This window comes from Culicoides brevitarsis, chromosome 2 (assembly GCF_036172545.1).
Source record: "Culicoides brevitarsis isolate CSIRO-B50_1 chromosome 2, AGI_CSIRO_Cbre_v1, whole genome shotgun sequence".
Taxonomy (NCBI): domain Eukaryota; kingdom Metazoa; phylum Arthropoda; class Insecta; order Diptera; family Ceratopogonidae; genus Culicoides; species Culicoides brevitarsis.
The window spans coordinates 24070999-24089945 of NC_087086.1; the positions used below are offsets into that span (position 1 = coordinate 24070999).

The 18947-nt window shown below is 29.6% G+C and overlaps 1 protein-coding gene across 1 annotated transcript in view; it reads left to right on the plus strand.

The window, feature by feature from the left end:
- Window positions 1-18947, plus strand: part of LOC134831274 (hemicentin-2-like) — a 117897-nt gene that overhangs the window by 11498 nt on the left and 87452 nt on the right. The window contains exons 2-3 of the mRNA XM_063844966.1: window positions 9587-9651; window positions 10259-10673. Coding sequence (XP_063701036.1) covers window positions 10607-10673 — 67 coding nt within the window. The 5' untranslated portion in view covers window positions 9587-9651; window positions 10259-10606. The remainder of the gene's footprint in view (window positions 1-9586; window positions 9652-10258; window positions 10674-18947) is intronic.

Genomic DNA, 18947 nt, shown 5'->3' on the forward strand with positions numbered 1-18947 from the left:
TTTCTTTATGTCTTCATGCGAATTCCTCATGTACAAATAAAAGTAAAAGTCTCTAAAAAGCCTTGGATAATAACGATCTAACAACAACAACATCAACTACGGAGCGCGCGTATTATCATGATTAATGCACTCGCTTATTTCTTGGCTTATGATGTTTATTTATATCATTCATTCGCATGGAATGAAATACACAGCAAAGCTCACCGTTGTTTACGTGTTCGAGTATTAAGAATTATTATGGCTTTTCTTGTAAACAATCATATAATGTTGATGTATTTTTTTGTGCTGCTGTTGCTTTTCTTGCTACTTCTTCGGTCGCTGGCAGCAGGGATAAGAACAAAATAAATACAACATCAAATATAACTGGAAATGAGAAAAAATAATAATAAATAAAGTAGGATCTAATTAAGACTTAAACTTTTTTTCCTTTCTCAGTCTACTTAATGATTTTCCTTTGTCGTACATCGTGTTGGCGGTGGTAGTGGCTACTTACGAAAGATTATCTGCAATAAATTCAAATGAACATAATGAATGATTATTATCACTGTTTTTTTTTTCCTTGAAAATGTTTTTATTGAAAATTCGTACCGATAATATGAAAAACGTTTTGAACAAACTTCAAATCTAAACTTTCGCAAAAAAATACTGAACAAGGTTATTTGAAACATTTATTTTATGAAATAGCACCTAAATGACGTCAATAATAACATTTGCGATAAAAAGACATTAACTTTTTATCGATTAGTCCAAAAATAAATACTCCACGATAAACTCCCCATTGAACAACTAATAAAATATTCAACTAGTTAAACAAAAAATTCCGTACAAAACTTTCGTTAAAGTTCACAGGAAAAAATAATTTCTTATTAGTAACGCGATATTAAAGAAAATATCAACAAAAAAGTTTCGATATAAAAATCACCAATGATTGTGCTGCATTTTTATTTTGTTTTAACATATTTAACTAATTATTGCAACCATGTGGTTAAGCTAGTCACGTGACTTTTTTAACCACATGGTTTATTTAATTTTTATAAACACGTGACTTTAAATATCTTAAATAGGACTCCTTTAAACCACGTGACTTGAGGAATCTTCAAGCCACGTTCCTTGACAAGTTTTTAAACCACGTGACTTGAGAACCACGTGACTTAAGAACCACGTTACTTGAAAACCACGTGACCTTAATTTTTTTTAACCACGTGATCTGAAAAATCTTCGAACCACGTGACCTGAGAAGATTTAAACCACGTGACCTGATAAACCTACGAAACCTTTTGACCTTATTCATTCTCTTTTTCATAGTTAATACCACATTTTTTCTTCGAAATGCGACAGAAACAAAATAATTATATCCAGCAGACAACTTAAACAATGTCTAAGACCATTAAAACTTTCGTTCATTGATCCACTAGATCCACAACAATCAAACAATTACGCGTGTGAACCTTACCAGTTGTCTGATTTTTTTTTGTCTCATTTTTATTAAATATTTGTCGTCGGGCACCTTTTCATAATTGGGTCATCAATTTTTTCCTGTTTGTTTATGTCGCCAACACAAATCTGGTAACACTTTTTAATTGAATTTACCTGACAAGTGCGTTTGATGCGTAATTATTCATTATAATGATTATCAAGAGAAAAAACGAAGAAAAGAAAAAAATGACAAATGAAGGTCATGCGAAGAGCACAAGTCGAGTTATCGCATCATTATCTACATCTCCGGAGGTAAATTTTGTTTGTGCGCAACTTTTTTTTCATTTCTTGATTATTTATTAACAAAATACCAGATACCTTCAAATGTTGTTATTTTTTTTTGAGAGAGAGATAATGAAATGTGCGAAGACGCCTACTGTTTTTGCGTAGATCGACATCGAGATAGCTAAAAAACAGTTCATGTTTTGCTCCATTAGATAAGTTGAACGCATTTCATTTCCCCCTTCATTTCGCATTTGCCGCAAATCTAAAGTTCTTGCGAGGAAATCTTCCATCTTGATTCGCAGAGAGCGACAAAACCGCATGACGCGCGCGGTGATATATCCCCGCACACATACACGCGCAGCATGATGTGAAATTTTCGGTTTCAAGGTGAAATAAATAGCTGTCATGTCTATAGTTGTCGCCCCATTTTAAATGCCTCCTTTGCCGTAGTTCGCTCGTCTGTCTTGATGTTGCCATGTGTGTGTGTGTGAGTGTGCATCAAAGTATGTCGTGTGATTTTCCACAACATTGACTAAATAATGGTGTTGTGTTTATGTTACGGGCCTACTTTGCTTGTTTGTTTGTCTTTAGTAATCAACATGCATGCAGTGTTTCTGTCTATATGCAAAGACCAACTAAAGCACCGAGTATTAGATACCTAACGAGCGAGAAGAAAAGGGGACATGTTGTCATGAAAGTGTCATGTGTTTCCGTTAAACTGTCGTTGTTGAAGTATTTAAATAGTTTCGCAACAAACAACTTTTTCTGCTTGTTTCCTGACATAATGGATTCCGTTACACAAATATTTAATAACGAACATACATGAATGTTAAAGGATGGGCAAACATTTTAGAAGCGATTTACAGAAAAAAGCCTGAAAATTCTATCTATCGATCTATATTCAAATGAAATTAAAATATTTATTTTATCTTAGAGAATTTTTAGAATCTTAGAGAAACATTTTTAAAAAGGGATGTTGCTCCAGAGTAAATTCGAAAAATTGACCCAATGCACATTCTAAAAATTTTCTCCAAAACACATTCTATAATTTTGCCAAAATGCACATTTCAAAATTGTTCATCTATTTGTGCATTTTGAAAACATTCCCTTTCATTTTGATACTTTGGCCCAATGCACATTCTAAAATTTTGTCCAAGGGCGCCATCCATTAAGGGCATCGGCTAAAATAGGGCATTTTTCGACAATACCCCCCGTCCATAATCGTAATTCGTCGAAATCCAACAACCCCCCTAATTTACGACGTGTTTTTTAACATGACCCCTCCCCCCTCACTGAAAAGGAAATTTTTAATATCAGTTCGAATTTCAATGAAAAATGTGAAAAAAACTCCATTTAATAAAAATTTGAAAAAAGAAAATTACAAAGTCTGAAATACTTCAAAAATTATTTTAAATAATTCAAAACGAAAAATTTTTAAACGGCATATTTTTACGACATCATTCTGTTTACCCCCTTGTCGGAATCCGTCGTAAATTTGATGAGCCCCCTTCCCCCTAAACTGCCGACGCCCTTAATGGATGACGCCCTAGTATACATTAAAAAATTGCATAAGTGAATCTTAAATATACCTACTCTGAAAATATGATGAACTTTATATAACTCGAGCCGGCTCAAGTTCTTGTTTTTGTAAATTAGTCCAATCTAAAAGCCTAGAATTTCGTCTCGCAAACTTTATCTACTGGTCCATAGCTTTTTGGCATGTATCTAACAAAAATATAATGATATTCTATTATTTATATTTCACGCTACATTATAACATTTCTGACTCACTCAACAAAGTTTAACTACGCGAGAAACATTGACAAGACAACCATTCAAGTGAACGCACAAAAATCTCACATTTTTTCAATCATGACAAACTCTGCCAGCTCAATACAATAATGCAAAGTATATCATCGTCGTCGTCATCATCAACTCAACTCCATGCTTCCCATTGAAAACAGTCTAGCAAGTTTTTTTTTGCTGTTTTCCATTTTTGTATAGAAAAAATTTTTCTTTTTATTTAACACACCTCATTAGAGCTAACAGTTTTTTCCTCATCTCATATCTCTTTTAAATGATACAAAATATGGAAAAGCATCTTTTCATCTATTAAACGAACGTATAACGTGCTCCAAACAAACTTTTATTCCTCGCATGAGACGAACGAAAAGTGTGCGACTCGAAAAAGATGACATGCATTATTACTCTTATCATTTATTCAGATATACATTGACATAGACACATACAATTTTTTTTCATCTTCGTCTTTTTTTTGCTACTACCACAGCACAACAACAAAAAAAAAATCTGCCAACAGACAATGTGACTCCGACGATAGATTTTTTTGTGTTGCTATCATGCAACCACTTCCACCACACTTTTCTGATCAGTCGAGTCAATTCGCTGCGCGTTCTCAAATGAAGTATAAACTCGTTTCCCTATTCAGTGTACAAAAAGGGTATGGGAATGCATAAAAGCCTCTTGTCATTTACACTTTTCAACGTTTCCTTTATATCCTTTTTTTCATGTATGCAGAATTTTCAATGAATTTTATACGTTTTTTCACATAAAAAGAGAAATAGCAAAAAAATGTTGCATAACTAATATCATAAAAGCTCATGTTCAGTCATTATTACAGAGAAAAAAAGTTCCTTAAAAAAGAGACGTCTATACATTTTCATGTATGAACAATTTTTCTAAAGATACATTCAGACATCTATAAAAAGAAAGCAGAAACAAGAGTGAATGTGTGCATGTTGAAAAATAGACATTTCTATCCAATTTATTTTGTTCAAGACAGGAAAATGCATTTTTATGAGACATTTGTTGAATCTGGTAATGACACAAAAAAGTTGATGTCAGATTTTTGCTTTTTGCTCAACAAATTTTCAGTCATTATTTTTTTTTGTTTGCCACCTGAGGTTTCCACTGCATAAAGTCGTCAGTTGGAGACTGGAAATCATGAAATAAAACTCTGACTCCAATGTTTTAATCAAGTTTCATCTTCATCTCCAAAGTGACCCATGAGCTCGATCTACCCGTCCATTTTATTCACAGCAAAAATCAATTTGATTCTAAAACGTTCTAAAACAGCCGCTTAATATTCAATGAGCTTTGTTTTTTTCTCACTCAGAGTCACTCAAAGGTCACTCATCTCACTGGTCATTCAGAGATTTTCTAAATTTTTTATTTCTTTCTAAGAAAAAACGAAAATGAATTGCATTCATTTATAAAACGAATGACTTGACCGCATTTCAATTCCATGATTTTTCGAGTTTTCTCGAAGATATTCATTACTTTCACTTTTCATGTTACTCGCGAGACTCCCTTAAATTTAAAATTTTGAAATTTTTCAAGATTTTCCGATTTTCCATGAATTTTCCGAGTTTTTCCGAAGTTTTCCACTATTTTTCATCGACAACATTTTCCAACGGAAGAAAATTAATTTAAATTTCCAACGGATAATTTTTTAAATATGCTGTCAAATCTGTAATTTGAAAAGAATTCGCCAAACCTGCTAATTCAAACTGAATTAAAGTGGCATACCACACAGACGGACGGACGGACGACATTACGAGCATAATACCAAATTTTTTTTCAAATTGAAATGCGATAAAAATTAAGAACAATGCCGTGAATTAGAAATGAAGAAATCTTTGCACGTTCCAAAATTGTTCAAAACTGACCTTGACCTTTCTTACTTTTCATGTCATGCCAAGAAAAAAAAATCCATTCTCACCATTAAAAGTAGGTATTTTTTTGTCAAAATGATTAAAGATGACAGATTATCCTTTGCCCTTGGATAAATTCACTTCCTTTCGCATTTTTTCTAGATTATCTTTGGACTTTACATGACAAAAAACAAACTTGTCAACACACCCCTAATTTGTATATGAATTTACACAAGCACAAACAATTAATAGAGCAAATTGCCCTTTTATGGATAAACATTATCCTATCTTTAACCCATGATGATATGACGATTTTTCTCCTCATTTTGATGTTTTTTTTTCTCATCATAGTCGTCACATTATCAAAATGGTGACCGAAGCGTTGTAAAAAATTAGATTTTCAATGTCCGTTTCTAACACGCTCTCCTCGTTGTCCTATGTCAACCTTTCAAGCAGCGCAAGATTTATCGCTCTTTTTGCTCAAATATTTACCGAAACGGAAGGAAAATGAGATCTTCTCCTCCGAAAAACTAGGACAATGTAATATTTTTTTTTTGTGTAAACATCCTTAAAAAATTAATAGGACGAAAAGAAAAGGAAAAAAAACGAAGAATTTCATGCCTTTTTATCGCATGGTTCATGCAGAAAATTAATTATTTGTGAGTTTTTCCGCCTCTTCCGAAAAATTGTCATCACAAAAATGGGAAATAATAATAAAGCCACATAAATTTCATTTTTTTTCGGAGGAAAAACGGCTGGCTGGCTGAGCTATTGTTGTGTTTTTTTTTCATACAAATATTTTTGGATAAGACAAAATATTACAGCGAGTGGCCTTTATCATCCACAATTAATAAAATAGACATTTGTCTCTGCATTTCCGTTTCTTTTATTTTTCGCGTAAAATATTTCGTGTGCTGCGCTATCGCATCGCGTACACAAAAGAAAACACGCAAAAATAAATTACACCAAAGAAAACAATAGAGAAACATTTTATTATTATTGTTTTCACAGGACGATGTCTCCACATTATCATCCAAATTGTTTTAACAGCAGCGGCAGCAGTAACTATACCGCACCACAAAAGATAATAAGCACGACAAAAATACCATAAATGAGTATTATTGTTGTCCTCGTACATGCAAGAGGCCATTACAGATGTCAGATTTGAATATTGCCGAGTTTGTTGTTTACTGCGTTCGCCAGAACGAACGAGTTCATGTTCACTGAGTTGACATTAAATAACGAAAAAAATGTGTGTAATGTTATGTTAAAACAAAAGGCAAGAAACAAAAAAAAATGAGAAGAAAAAGTCATAAAAGCCATATTATTTCCTTTATCATATTTTTATAAGATCCGCTTTTTGCTTGTTCTTCTGTTTTTTTTTTTTTGCTTCTTTCATCTCATTTCACTTTGTCGAGTACAAACTGACATTTTTTCTTCTTTTGTTTTCTTTTCGGGACATTAATTCCTCCAAATCTACTTGATCTTCCGTGGTTCACAATTTTTTTCTTGTTAAGAGATTCGTGCTTTTTGAAAAATTAATATTTTTTGTCTGGCCGTCTGTCTGTTACGCTGAATTTGCCAAATATTTTGATCTGCAAAGGAAAAAAAATAAATTTGAATAAATTCAATTAATTAAAAAAATCTTTTCTTTCAAATAAAAATTTTGTTTTTAATTTTATTTAATTTTTTTAAAATAATTTTTAGAAAATAAAAATATTAAACTTAAAGTTTCACTACAATTTTTAATTATTTGTGCTACCTACCTATTCAAAAAAAAAAAAATAAATAAATAAAAAATAAAAAAAAATATCTAAAAATTCATGAATTAAAAAAAGGAAAGAATTAAAAAATTAAAAAAAACAGACCCTGTGTCACTTGCTAAAAATTATTTAGATTGAAAGAAAAATTAATTAAAAAATTTCACAAAATGAGATTTAAAATTGACGCTAATTAAAATTGAAATTTTAGCGCAAAAACTTTGTCAACTCTCAATTTTTTAAAGCTCAATGAAAGATAAATAACCGAAAAGTATCAAAATAATTCTAGAAAATGTGATTAACTTGTTCGTTATCTTTTTTTTTTGCAACTTTATATCAGATTTTGTTTTTGTGGAAAGAGTTTCACGCACAGAAATGATATCCAGAAATCTTTTTATCATGACAAATCACAACATAGAGTTTCATTAGTTTTTGAAATGAACAAGTGTGACCTTTATATATCGTGATTGTCTCGATTAGAGTGACACAATTTTTTCTTGATACCAAATGTGACACCTAAACAATGTTTTATCGATGATGGGCCACCTTTCGACGACATCAGCAAAAAAAAAAATAAATGTCGGACATAAACATAAATGAGATGATGTAAACCATTTCTTATAATAATTTTTGTTGTCCTTTTTTCTGCGTTTTGTTTGTTTCATCCCTTTTATTTTCTTACGTTCGCATTTTTCTTCCACAAAGAATTGAGATTAGGCGAGATAAGACCACGCTCCTCGGCATCGGGCTTAAGTAAATATTTACCTAAAATATTAATAAAGTGTCGACGATGTCGTAATAAAACAAGGGAAAATGATAATTATTATCATCGTCGTTCGTGGAAACGCCTGGTTTATTGATATTTTGTCCGCCGACGCGTTTATTACAACACAAAAAAAAAACAGCAACGATGAGTTAGAGTTGTGTGTTGCCTGATCAAACTCCGACATACACCATCACCTTTATTACTCAATTAATAATAATTAGTGCTTAAACATTTAATATGCGCACGATCCAAACATAAACGCCCTTGTTTATCCTCCGTCATCAACGCGTTAAAATAAAACCAATATAACAATTACCATCATCATCATCATCATCACCATTATCAACATAATCATAAAATTAATTTACTCAAAAGCTGGTAAATATGTCCGAAAAATTTTCTAATTTTGTTGCCAAATTTTGTTGTTTTAGGACGCGCGGATGTGCCGCTCCCGCTGCGTTGATGATGTCAAAAACATGCTTCTGTCAGTTACATTCCTTTCTCACGATGCGGCGTTGCGGCTTTGACAGTTGTGCAAGACACACTTATTATTTAGAAATCATTTATTATTTAATTGGATAACATTTAATTAGTTATCAAATAAATACGTCTCGGGTTCGCTTGTACAGCATCTTTAGTCGTCAGCCGTCATTACGAGAGGCAGAGGGAAATTTTCACTTTATTACTCAAGTTTTGACAAATAATATAATTAATTAATAATCATAGGCTGCGTTGGCAAACGAGGCTCACGTTCAGGCACTCCACTGGCAATAACATACATTTGATTAATAATAATTATTATTATTTTAGAAATGTTTCGAGCTAAGTAATTATAAAATAACAACAGAAGGCGGAGAGAAGGAGCGTATTAAGCAAACACGTGAAATAATGAGGGTAGCAAAACAAAGGAAATTTCTCTCATTAGGAATGTTTTGTGAAAGTGAAAATGAGTGAAGCGAATTGATGAAGATTATTTGTGTTTTTGTAAAATTAGAAACATGCTTCAAATTGAAAGGGTAAAAGTGATAAGTCACACAATTGCACTTTTGGACACTATTTGGTTAATATTTTAAAATAGTTTTTATCCAGACAAAATCCTATATTATAAAATTTGGTCCACATTTTGCTTTAAAAAATTCGATCTTTTAAATTTTCATAAAATATTGGTTTAAATTGTTTTTTTTTAGGAAAAATGGTTTAATATTATAATTTATTTGAGATGTTCAATTTGTACAAAATCTTTATTCAATCTAGTTTTTTTCGATTTATTTTGAAAATTTCTTATAGGAAAAAAAATTTTTTTTTATCCAAAAAAATGTTGATAAAACTTTTTTTTTAATTTTTAAATGTATCCGATAAAACTCGCCTTTTCTCATAATTTTTCGTTCTTTACTCAATTTAATCGAAAATTGCAGTTATGCGATTTACCATATTCGTCCTTCATTAATAAAGATATTTATGAAATTCGCTAAATTTAAATTCTTTTTTTGTAATTCTCCATAAATTTGTTTTCTTCTCTTACCTATGGCAACAAACATCTCATTAGCTTAATTTTTGTTCATATTAATTAACCAAATTTAAATCATTTCATTTCATTTTATATTTAACATTTTTACCCATATTGTTACATCAAAAATTTTAATAATGTTAATTAATTTTTTCAATTTCATTCATTTTTTTTTCAGGAAAACCTCAACACATAATTGAAAAAAGCATCAGCCTAAAGGTGCATTGGAAGTTTTACCGAAATGTAAGCGCACTTAATAGACACTTGTCAGACGATAAAAAAATATAACTGACATTGGACGTTGATGTCAATTGTTGAACGCTATGGCAATACAAATAATTGAACAATTTTTCATTTATTACATTATTCCGGAACACCAATATATATATATTTTTTTTTCGGAAGATTACACAATGAAAAAATCGATGCCATTTAATTAACGAACATGTCGCGATGTAAAACTCTAATTAACTTAGCTTCAATATTTCGATGATTTTTTTTTTGAGTCAAATAAAATTTTAGTAGGAATGCAATTTTTATTGCGTAAACATTAAAAGTTAATTGAATGGAAATTTATTTTAGCGAATTTTTTTTTGTAGTATATGAATGAAAATTCGAGAGAAAATATTATTCGAGTCAGCAACAGATATTAATGAAAAAAATAAAATAAAATTAATTTTCATTAAAACCGGAAACCACGACTTTTAACCCCGTTTATTTGTCTGTTCTATTACATTTTGCCAATTATATTTTACCCAGAATATCTAATTAGTAGCAAAACATATTTCCTTTATGAATGTTATTTTGTCAGAAGTTTATAAAATTTAACTCATTAAAATGTATTTTGCAGGAAACTATTGAATAATAAACAAACATAAGTCAAAACCGATTGAGAAACAATAAACTCTCCAAGTGAACGAGTTGTTAATAGAGATATTAAAAGAATAATTCCAGTCTTACAGAACAAAAATAAAATAAATATAACGTTACCATTAAAATCAAAATACCACTATAGTGTAATGTAAAAGTAATCGGATTCGATAAATAATAAATAAATAGAAAATAATAGGTATATCATCATATCCGCCTTCGAAAATATCGAAAACATCTTCAAGGAAAAGTAGAAGGAGGATTTAAATCATCACAAAAATCGTTTTAAATGAAATAAATCATCGAATTACCAATCAAAATCATCATCATGTTGGAATTACGAATAATTATCTTGTGTTTACCATCAATCCTACTGGCAACAACACTCGAACCAGGTAAGTGCATGTACCTACATTTATTAACTCATCGATATGCAAACGGGGAAAACACTCCAATCAATTATTATCTTTAAATGCTCGAGTATTTATAACGATTTAAATATCAATCAGATCGTGTCCGTGTGCGGATTTAGTCTTCTTCGTTTGCCTGTGTGTTCAAATTGAAATGTAAATTAGATCAATTGCGAATGCGAATGGCTTGATAGATTGAAATGCTAATCTGCTTATTATACCGTCGACGTCGCTCGTCGATGGATGTTAAATGGAACAATAATCAGTTTTAAGCTACTTAATTGCAATTTGTTATTGGATGATGTAAATAATGCAGACATCACTTTGAAGCACATAAAGCTCTTGACGTAAAGTAGATTCAAAAGCATTGATTGTAGAAATTTATGTCAAAATTTGTCAGAAACTATTTGCAATAAAATGCTCAAAAAGATTCTTGGAATTTATTTTGCATTGAATGTTGTTTTGTATGAAAGGACTTTTGACGATAACTTCCGGAGAAATGCAGATCAAAAGAATTTTCCATTAAATTGGCATCAAACACATTTCAGTTAAGCTAATGCATTCTAAAAAATTTTCCTACTCGATTTTTTAGAAAATCCCATGTGGGAATAATTAAAAATCATAATGGACTTCAATGGAAATATGAAGTTATTGAAAAATGTCATGAATAGAAAAATCTGAAATTTCATTATATAACCGAATTTGACAAAGTTAAAATAAATTTTTATTTAGTAAGCCTATTAAATATATTAATTTCATTTTTTTTTGTATTACTTATTAAAATTAATGAAAAATTTCAAATGAAGATGAAAAAATGAAGATTACGTGATCAAAATTATTTTTTATTTTGGGAAACTTAAGCTTGTTTTTTAAATTAAGTTTAAAATTGAAAATAAAAACTAAAATTAATTTAATGATATTTATTTTAAAATTAAAAATACGTACGAAAAACAAAAAAAATATACGTTTGTAAATTTTCATTTTCTTAAATAGGGACTAAATATTTATAGAAAGTAAATTAAAATTCTAAAATAACACAAAAACTGTAAATTGTTGTTTATTCATAATAATTTCATAATTTCGTTCTCTAACAATTTTATTTTGAATTAAAGACTGTTTCTGTTAAGGTAAAAAAAAAATAAAAACTACTGGAATATTTGAAAATGATCTTGACCCTTTAAAAAAATTGTTTAAGAAAATTTGAATTCCTCGAATATTTGTCTCCTTCTTCTTAATGTGTACTAATTTATTGTTAATTTCCAGTCTTAATCTCATTAACGCGAAACAAAACAAATAGATGGCCAACCCTTTTAACATTTATAGACTATTATCTTGCCAGCTAGACAACTTTTAACTAACCGGCAAGGGCACAGCACCACTCTAAAAATTAATTACTATGGCACGTGGTGTTATTTTGTTTCGCATTCATTTGTTCTTTTTTTGTGTGTACATTATTTCTAAACAATTTTCTTTTTACATTTTCCTAAGTACCAACTATAAAGTATTTAAAGAGATAATTAATTGCTCTCGAAATGCGTACAAAAGTTACATTGCTTAGACACACACACACACACACACTTGAGAAACAAAGCAGGAGCGAGAAAGAAAATGTTAGAAAACACTGCTGGATAATAATGATGATGATGATGCTTTTACATTCAAACAGCCTAAAATTATAATTATTATATTTGAACACATTACACTATTATCGGAAGCTTTTATATCCGTTTTTAATGTGTTTCTCGGCGAGAGTGGTGTACGCCATGCGGCGGCATAACCTTAAATTATTACGTTTGTTATCAAAATTATGGTTATAGCTGGCTTTTATTATTCATATTATCATTATGAATGTTTTATTGCGAGCACTTCTATGTCTTCTTCGGGAAGGCATAAACTTCACACACATTCTCAGAACATGAGATATCAGTGTAATTGAATATTTTAAATGACTGACGTAAAATGTGTGCTCCTTTTGGTTTTGCAAAAATAAATTGAATCGATTTATTTAAACATTACTCGGAATTTATTGCTGCAAACCAACGATTGTGGAAAATTCTTCAATAAATTTTCAGCTGGGCGTCATGTCTAACAAACTTCAATTTAATTTTTTTTTCGTGTTATTGTACTTCGTCCATCAAGTGTCCGATATTTTGTCCATTTTTATTATTAAATATTTTTGTATTATTTCTGCCTTTACTGCATTATTTTTTAATACCCACAATTTTTATTATTAAACCATGTGAGTTTGAGCATGAAAAACGAACAACCCTAAATAAAAAAAAAAAAAAATTAAACGAAAAATTGAATCATAAATAATAATGAAAATGCAATCAATTCCACAAGTTATTCGTGTGCATTTTTCACATACATACATTTTTATTTTAAATTTAATGCTCATGGGAATCGTTATTTTTTTGCAATGGACGCCCGCCATTCCATCGAGGAATTTCACGGCTTACACTCTGCAACAACTGGCTCTCAATCGAGTTTTATTTTTACCGCATTTCATATTAATTTTGAAAAATTCGGTATTATTCCTAATGTTATGTCCATTTGTCCGTATGGTTGTACCGTTTTGCCATTTGCTAATTCAATTTCTACACCAAGAATTAGCAGAACGCAAATTCAGTAAATTTCAGGTAGTTTGTGGAAATTTTTGAATAGATTTAGGAAAATTCATGGAAAACTTTGGAAAAACCAGGAAAATTTGAAAAAAATCTTGGAAAAATCTTTAAAAAATTTAATTTGTGGAAATTTCAGAAAAATTGTGGAAAATAAATATGTTAAAATATTCGTAGTTTTAAAATTTAAAATGCGGTTACGCTGTTCTTTCCCACGAATTTTTTCAATCTCGTTTTTTTTTTGCAACATAAAAACCCTTCATCCTCTTGTTTCTTTCCATGACGCCACATTTTATACGAGAAAATTTTTAGACCTTGTACGTTGTTGCGAGTTTTTCTAGTTCTGTGCCATTGCAATGATTTAAATTCAATTCATATAAAATAAATTATCGTGATTTTTTGCTTCTCGTGCAGAGTCACTGACCGAAAATAATTTCTCTGCATGCATGGAACGTGTACATCAAACAATAACTCAGTCTCGTCAGCATGCAATAATCGTTCGCGAATGACTTTCCTCAAAAAATAATTACGTTATAAAAATGCTACAGAAAAATATCACGCAAAATTGTAGCATTTTGATTTAGTTTTTCCGAATTTAAGTGCAACTTGGCGAAACAATTTATGCTCCACTCACTCCAAATCAAATAAAATTTTACATTCACGCAACCATTTTTACGATTTTTTTTTGTTTTTTTTTTTGCAAAAGTTGCCTTTGTGAAAATAAATAAAATTTTAATGACATGTTTTAATAATTATGTCAAAAGTCGTTTTCATGTCGTTTAAAGTGTTGAATTACATTTCTGTTACTCAAGCCAAAAATAATTTTTCCGTCAGTCTGTTTCTCTTATTTCTTAAATGCATCCATGTTTAGGAGCAAAAAAGGATTTTAGTTCGTTTTTATTGCGCACCCATATTTTTTGCTCGCTCCTTAGATTTCTTTTGAAATTTGACGTGTAATTAAACATGTGAACTGCACAAAGTGGAAAACGTTGCGGTAAAAAAAAGGTGTTGTAAAAAAGTTCGTTATTACGATGTGAAGCATTTAATTATTCATAAATCATTCCTTGCTCGTTAATTTTTGGATTACATAAGTTTTACAAAGACGCCAGCAAAAAAATCGCAACTACCGTTTAAATTAATGTGCGTTCATCAGCAAACTAATCACCAAAAAAATAAAAAAAAAGTAAACAAGATAAAAAATTGTCACATACACGCATAATTTATCGCTCACTATCTATCTTTGGCAAGCAAATATTGGACTTTTCTCTCTATTGCCGTCATATCAGTTGTTTGTCTCAATAGATCCATCCTTATTAATGAGACATCAAAGCAATTTATTTTCTTTATTTTTCTTATCCTCATTTTCCGATATTCCTCTCTTTGTTTTCGATATTTTATCTGGTTTATTAAACTTGATATGCAGACAATTGATGAAATTTTCTTGGAAGTCTTTTATTATTACGATCCAGTCAATATAGTTTTTTTTTTGCTATTATGCCCGCTCGTAAGACAATAATCTCAATCATTATAAGGAGATGTTGACGCCATTTATGACTTGCAGAACAGAAAATAATGAATTTTAATTTACTAACACAAAAAATATATAAAAACCGGGCGTCTCCACTTTCAGCATACTAAATGAATGGAATAATGAACTTTGCTCAAAACACTCTTTTTTATAAATCACAGACAATGATAAACGTTTGATAAGACGTAAAAAGAGTAAAAAACGTACCTTTTTTTTCAGCAAATTTCTTTTATTTACCAACCTTTGTTGTGTTTTTGAATATATGTATTTTAAATGGATACATACTTGTTTGATTTCTTGTAACTCTTTTATTTTTCTTTCATTTCTTTTCAATAATAAAGAAAGAGTGCCAGAGAAGAAACGCATTTGCATAAAAAGGGGTTGGTTTTAAAAAAAATAGCCTGCAGTAATCTGCTTGATTAATATTTTAAATATAGGAGAAAAAGTTGTTTGAGAGGCAAAAAACGAAACAAAAAGAATTAAATTAACATAATAAATAGTAGAAAAAAAGGTTTCACTTTTTTTTCGTTAGCTGATCCCAGATTTAACTCAAAGTAAAAGAGAAATATAATTTTTTTTACAAAAAATTCCGTTTTTAATCGTTTTCAAATAAATTTTTTATTGTATCCTTTTATCTCTGGAACAGGTATAACCCTTTTGGCAATGCAAAAAATTATGGAGAATGGGTTTAATATTCTTTTAATGAATGATAAAAAAAATTGTAGTCGGTGGTTGGAATACTTAATTTATGAAATAAGTTCTGATAAGAAATGGAATTATAAAATAAAAGTGTTTTCGCAAAGCAATTATTAGATTTTTTGAAAAGGCAGCAATTATTTTAAATGAAATAAATGTTGAATAATCAAAACTCCCATTTCTTTTGTATAATAATTACAAATATTTTACTAAAAAAATTTTCATTCAAATTTATTGTTGCAAAAAAAAATATTTTTTTTTATTTAGATTAATAAATTAATCTATTTATTTAATTAATAAACTTTTTTGGAAAGATAACAAAAAAAAACAAAAAATATTTTCAATGAATATATTTTGTTAATGAGTTAATGTTAATCAATATTTATGAATTTTTCATGTTTTTCATCTTTTTTATTAATACAAAAATGTGTAATACATATGAAAAAAATTTAAATTATCACAATTTTTGAGAATTTTCATCCAAAACTTTCGAAATGATTAAAATCTGCTGAAAATGAAAAACTTTTTCAACCTCATTAAAATATCATTAAATTTTTTTTGGGTTAGGCGAATAAATTTTATTTTTCCATTTTTTGTCAGCCCCCCTCCGATTTTGTCGAAAAAATTCAGGAAAAAAATAGAATTGGAATATTTTTGACATTTTTGGGAATTTTTGAATAATAAAAAGACGTTTTCTATTAAATACGCAGATGAAAAAGATTTTTAAAGTAACGTGACCAGAATAATTTTTTTTTTAAATTTTAATTTTGTAATGTAAAATTTTTAAAATTGTAAAATTTTGTTCAATTTTTCTCTCATTTTGAGTTCAAATTTAAGAAAAAATATGTTCAATTAATAAAATGTTAAAAAATAACGATTAACATCCAAAAACGTTATAATAATTACAAACAAAAGATTTAAAAAAATATTTATTTTTTGTCAATATTTAATTGTGGTAAGTGCAAAATATTCACCGATATATTTATAAAAAATTAAAATAGGTCACGGTTAAAGCACTCCCTTAATTGACACATATTTAATCTAACATCAGTTATTGCCACGTCAACTCTTTTGTCAAATCATCCCGTCACTTATGTGAGCCTTCCCTTCATTGAAATTCCTCCAAAGTCATTAATAAACGAGGAAAAAAGACATTCATAATTGCAATGAAAAAAAACGTCCTGTTTTGAACGTCCATCATAAACACGAACACTCTTGTAATGAACAACAAACGCCCACAATAAAAATAATTTAGTAGTCATCAGTTCACTAACGAACGAACGCCTCGACATACATTTACTTGCATATTCTCTCCGTCGTCGTCGTCGTTGTTGTTGTCGTTGGTGCGCTATTGGCATACAGATACGGACATTCTCCGTGCTTCGCCATAAAAATGCAATATAATATGAAATAATTGAACGATTTAATAATTTATGATGTCACGTCCATGTCATTTGCCCCGCTCACACATTCTTTCTTTCCTTCTCGTCGTGGTATGTGTGTTCGAGTGGAGGGTTTTTTTACAATCAAAATGACAATATTATGGTTCGTTAAATATGATTTTTTTTGCGCCCGAGTGTTGTTATGGCTATAGAAATGAAGAATGTTGTATTGGGTCATTGTTGTCATACTATGTTTTATTATTTATTCATTTAGCTCGGTATCTCGGACAAGAGTGCTGAATGTTATTTGTAGGAAGCAATCAAAATAACAATCGGTTACGTGTTTTTTTTCGATGACGACCATGATTTATGTGAGTGACATGGTACTTAATGTGTCCTTTATTAACAATGAAAGCGCTTGTTATTTCACTTGTGCGATAATAATTGAAAAATTGCTTTATTTTGGTCGGCAATTTCAGTCGCAGGCGTTGGAAATCGGTCAAACATGAAAATGCCTCCGAAAACCCCAAATGTCGGCCGATGTCGTCATTGTCGGTGCAGTCAGCAAAATGTTTGTCGCAAACAACAACACAACAAACAATTTTCGCATGTCAATTGCAACAAAATAAAGAGCCCGAAAAAAAAAGTTTTCCAATAAAAAACTAGTCAAATTATAAAGTTTTTATTATTATTATAGGCAAAATGTCAAAACCGTGTGTTGTCATGAAAGAAAAATGTATAAATTTGCCAAAAATTCTAGCTCGTTCTTATATGCGCGAGACAATATCGCATAGAGATAGAGTTCATTTGTTTAAAAATGACTACACAGCAAAAGCTCGAACGGTGTCATGTCGAACGCAGTTATCATTTTAAAGTGGCAACGTGACAATTATTTCTTTTTAAATCGTTGATATTCTCGTATTTTATGAAATATTAAACGGTTTAAATGGGATATCATTTAAGTCTTTATAAACTAAAAAACAGTCAAATTTACTTACAATTATTTTTTTTCATAAATAAAGCAACAAAATTTTTCACTTGTTTTTACTTTGAAATTTTCGTTTAAAAAATTTTCACTTTGCAAAAAAAAAATATATATAAAAATATGAAGATGATAAAAAAATTACCGAAACATTGACGTAAAATTAAAATTGTTTGACAATCCAACCTGTTTCAATAAAAACAATATTTAAACGTTTTTGACGTTGACGATGATTCTTTATTAAATTAATATTTTTTTGCGTCATTTTAAAGTTAAAAACAAAGAAAGCGTTATTTCAATGATTTTCAATTTTTTTTTAGATCGACTTTAAGTCACGTGGCTTATTCAAGTTTAAATTTTGTATTATTAAATCAATTTTTGTTCATTTCTTGGGCACCATCCATTAATGGCGTCGGATAAATAGGGCATTTTCTGACCCCCACCGCCCCTATAATCGCCAACCGTCCACTGAAAAGGAAATTTTTAATATTAGTTCAAATTTCAATGAAAACTCGTCGAAAATTTGGAAAAAATCATTTGAATACAAAAACTAAGCGACAAAGCTTTCAAAGTTGGAAATACTCTAAATATCATTTTGATGAATTCAAAATAAAAATTATTAAAATATTGAATATAGAATACTTTTTACGTCGTCGTGCATTGCCGTTTACCCCCCTGCAAAAAAAAAATTAAAGAATTTCTTGCTAAAAATAAAATTATAGAAAATTGCAATTTTATTTTTGTCAAAATCTAAGAAAGTGACAAAGTCAAATAATTAAATTATTCGGCTAAAAATAAATAAATTAATTCAAATAAAAGAAAAATCGAAAAAATTAAACTTCCATAAAGTGTCAACTTGCCTTTTTCAAACTTTTTAGCTAAAACGAACAACAAATTTATTTTTATTATCATTTTTATCACTTTCTAGGTATTTTTTGTTTTTACGCACTTTTTCCCACAAATCCATTGAAACTGAAACCATTTGCAAAGTAAAATAAAATCAAAATCGCATCAAATATCATTTTTACTCCCAATTCACACACAAAAGAT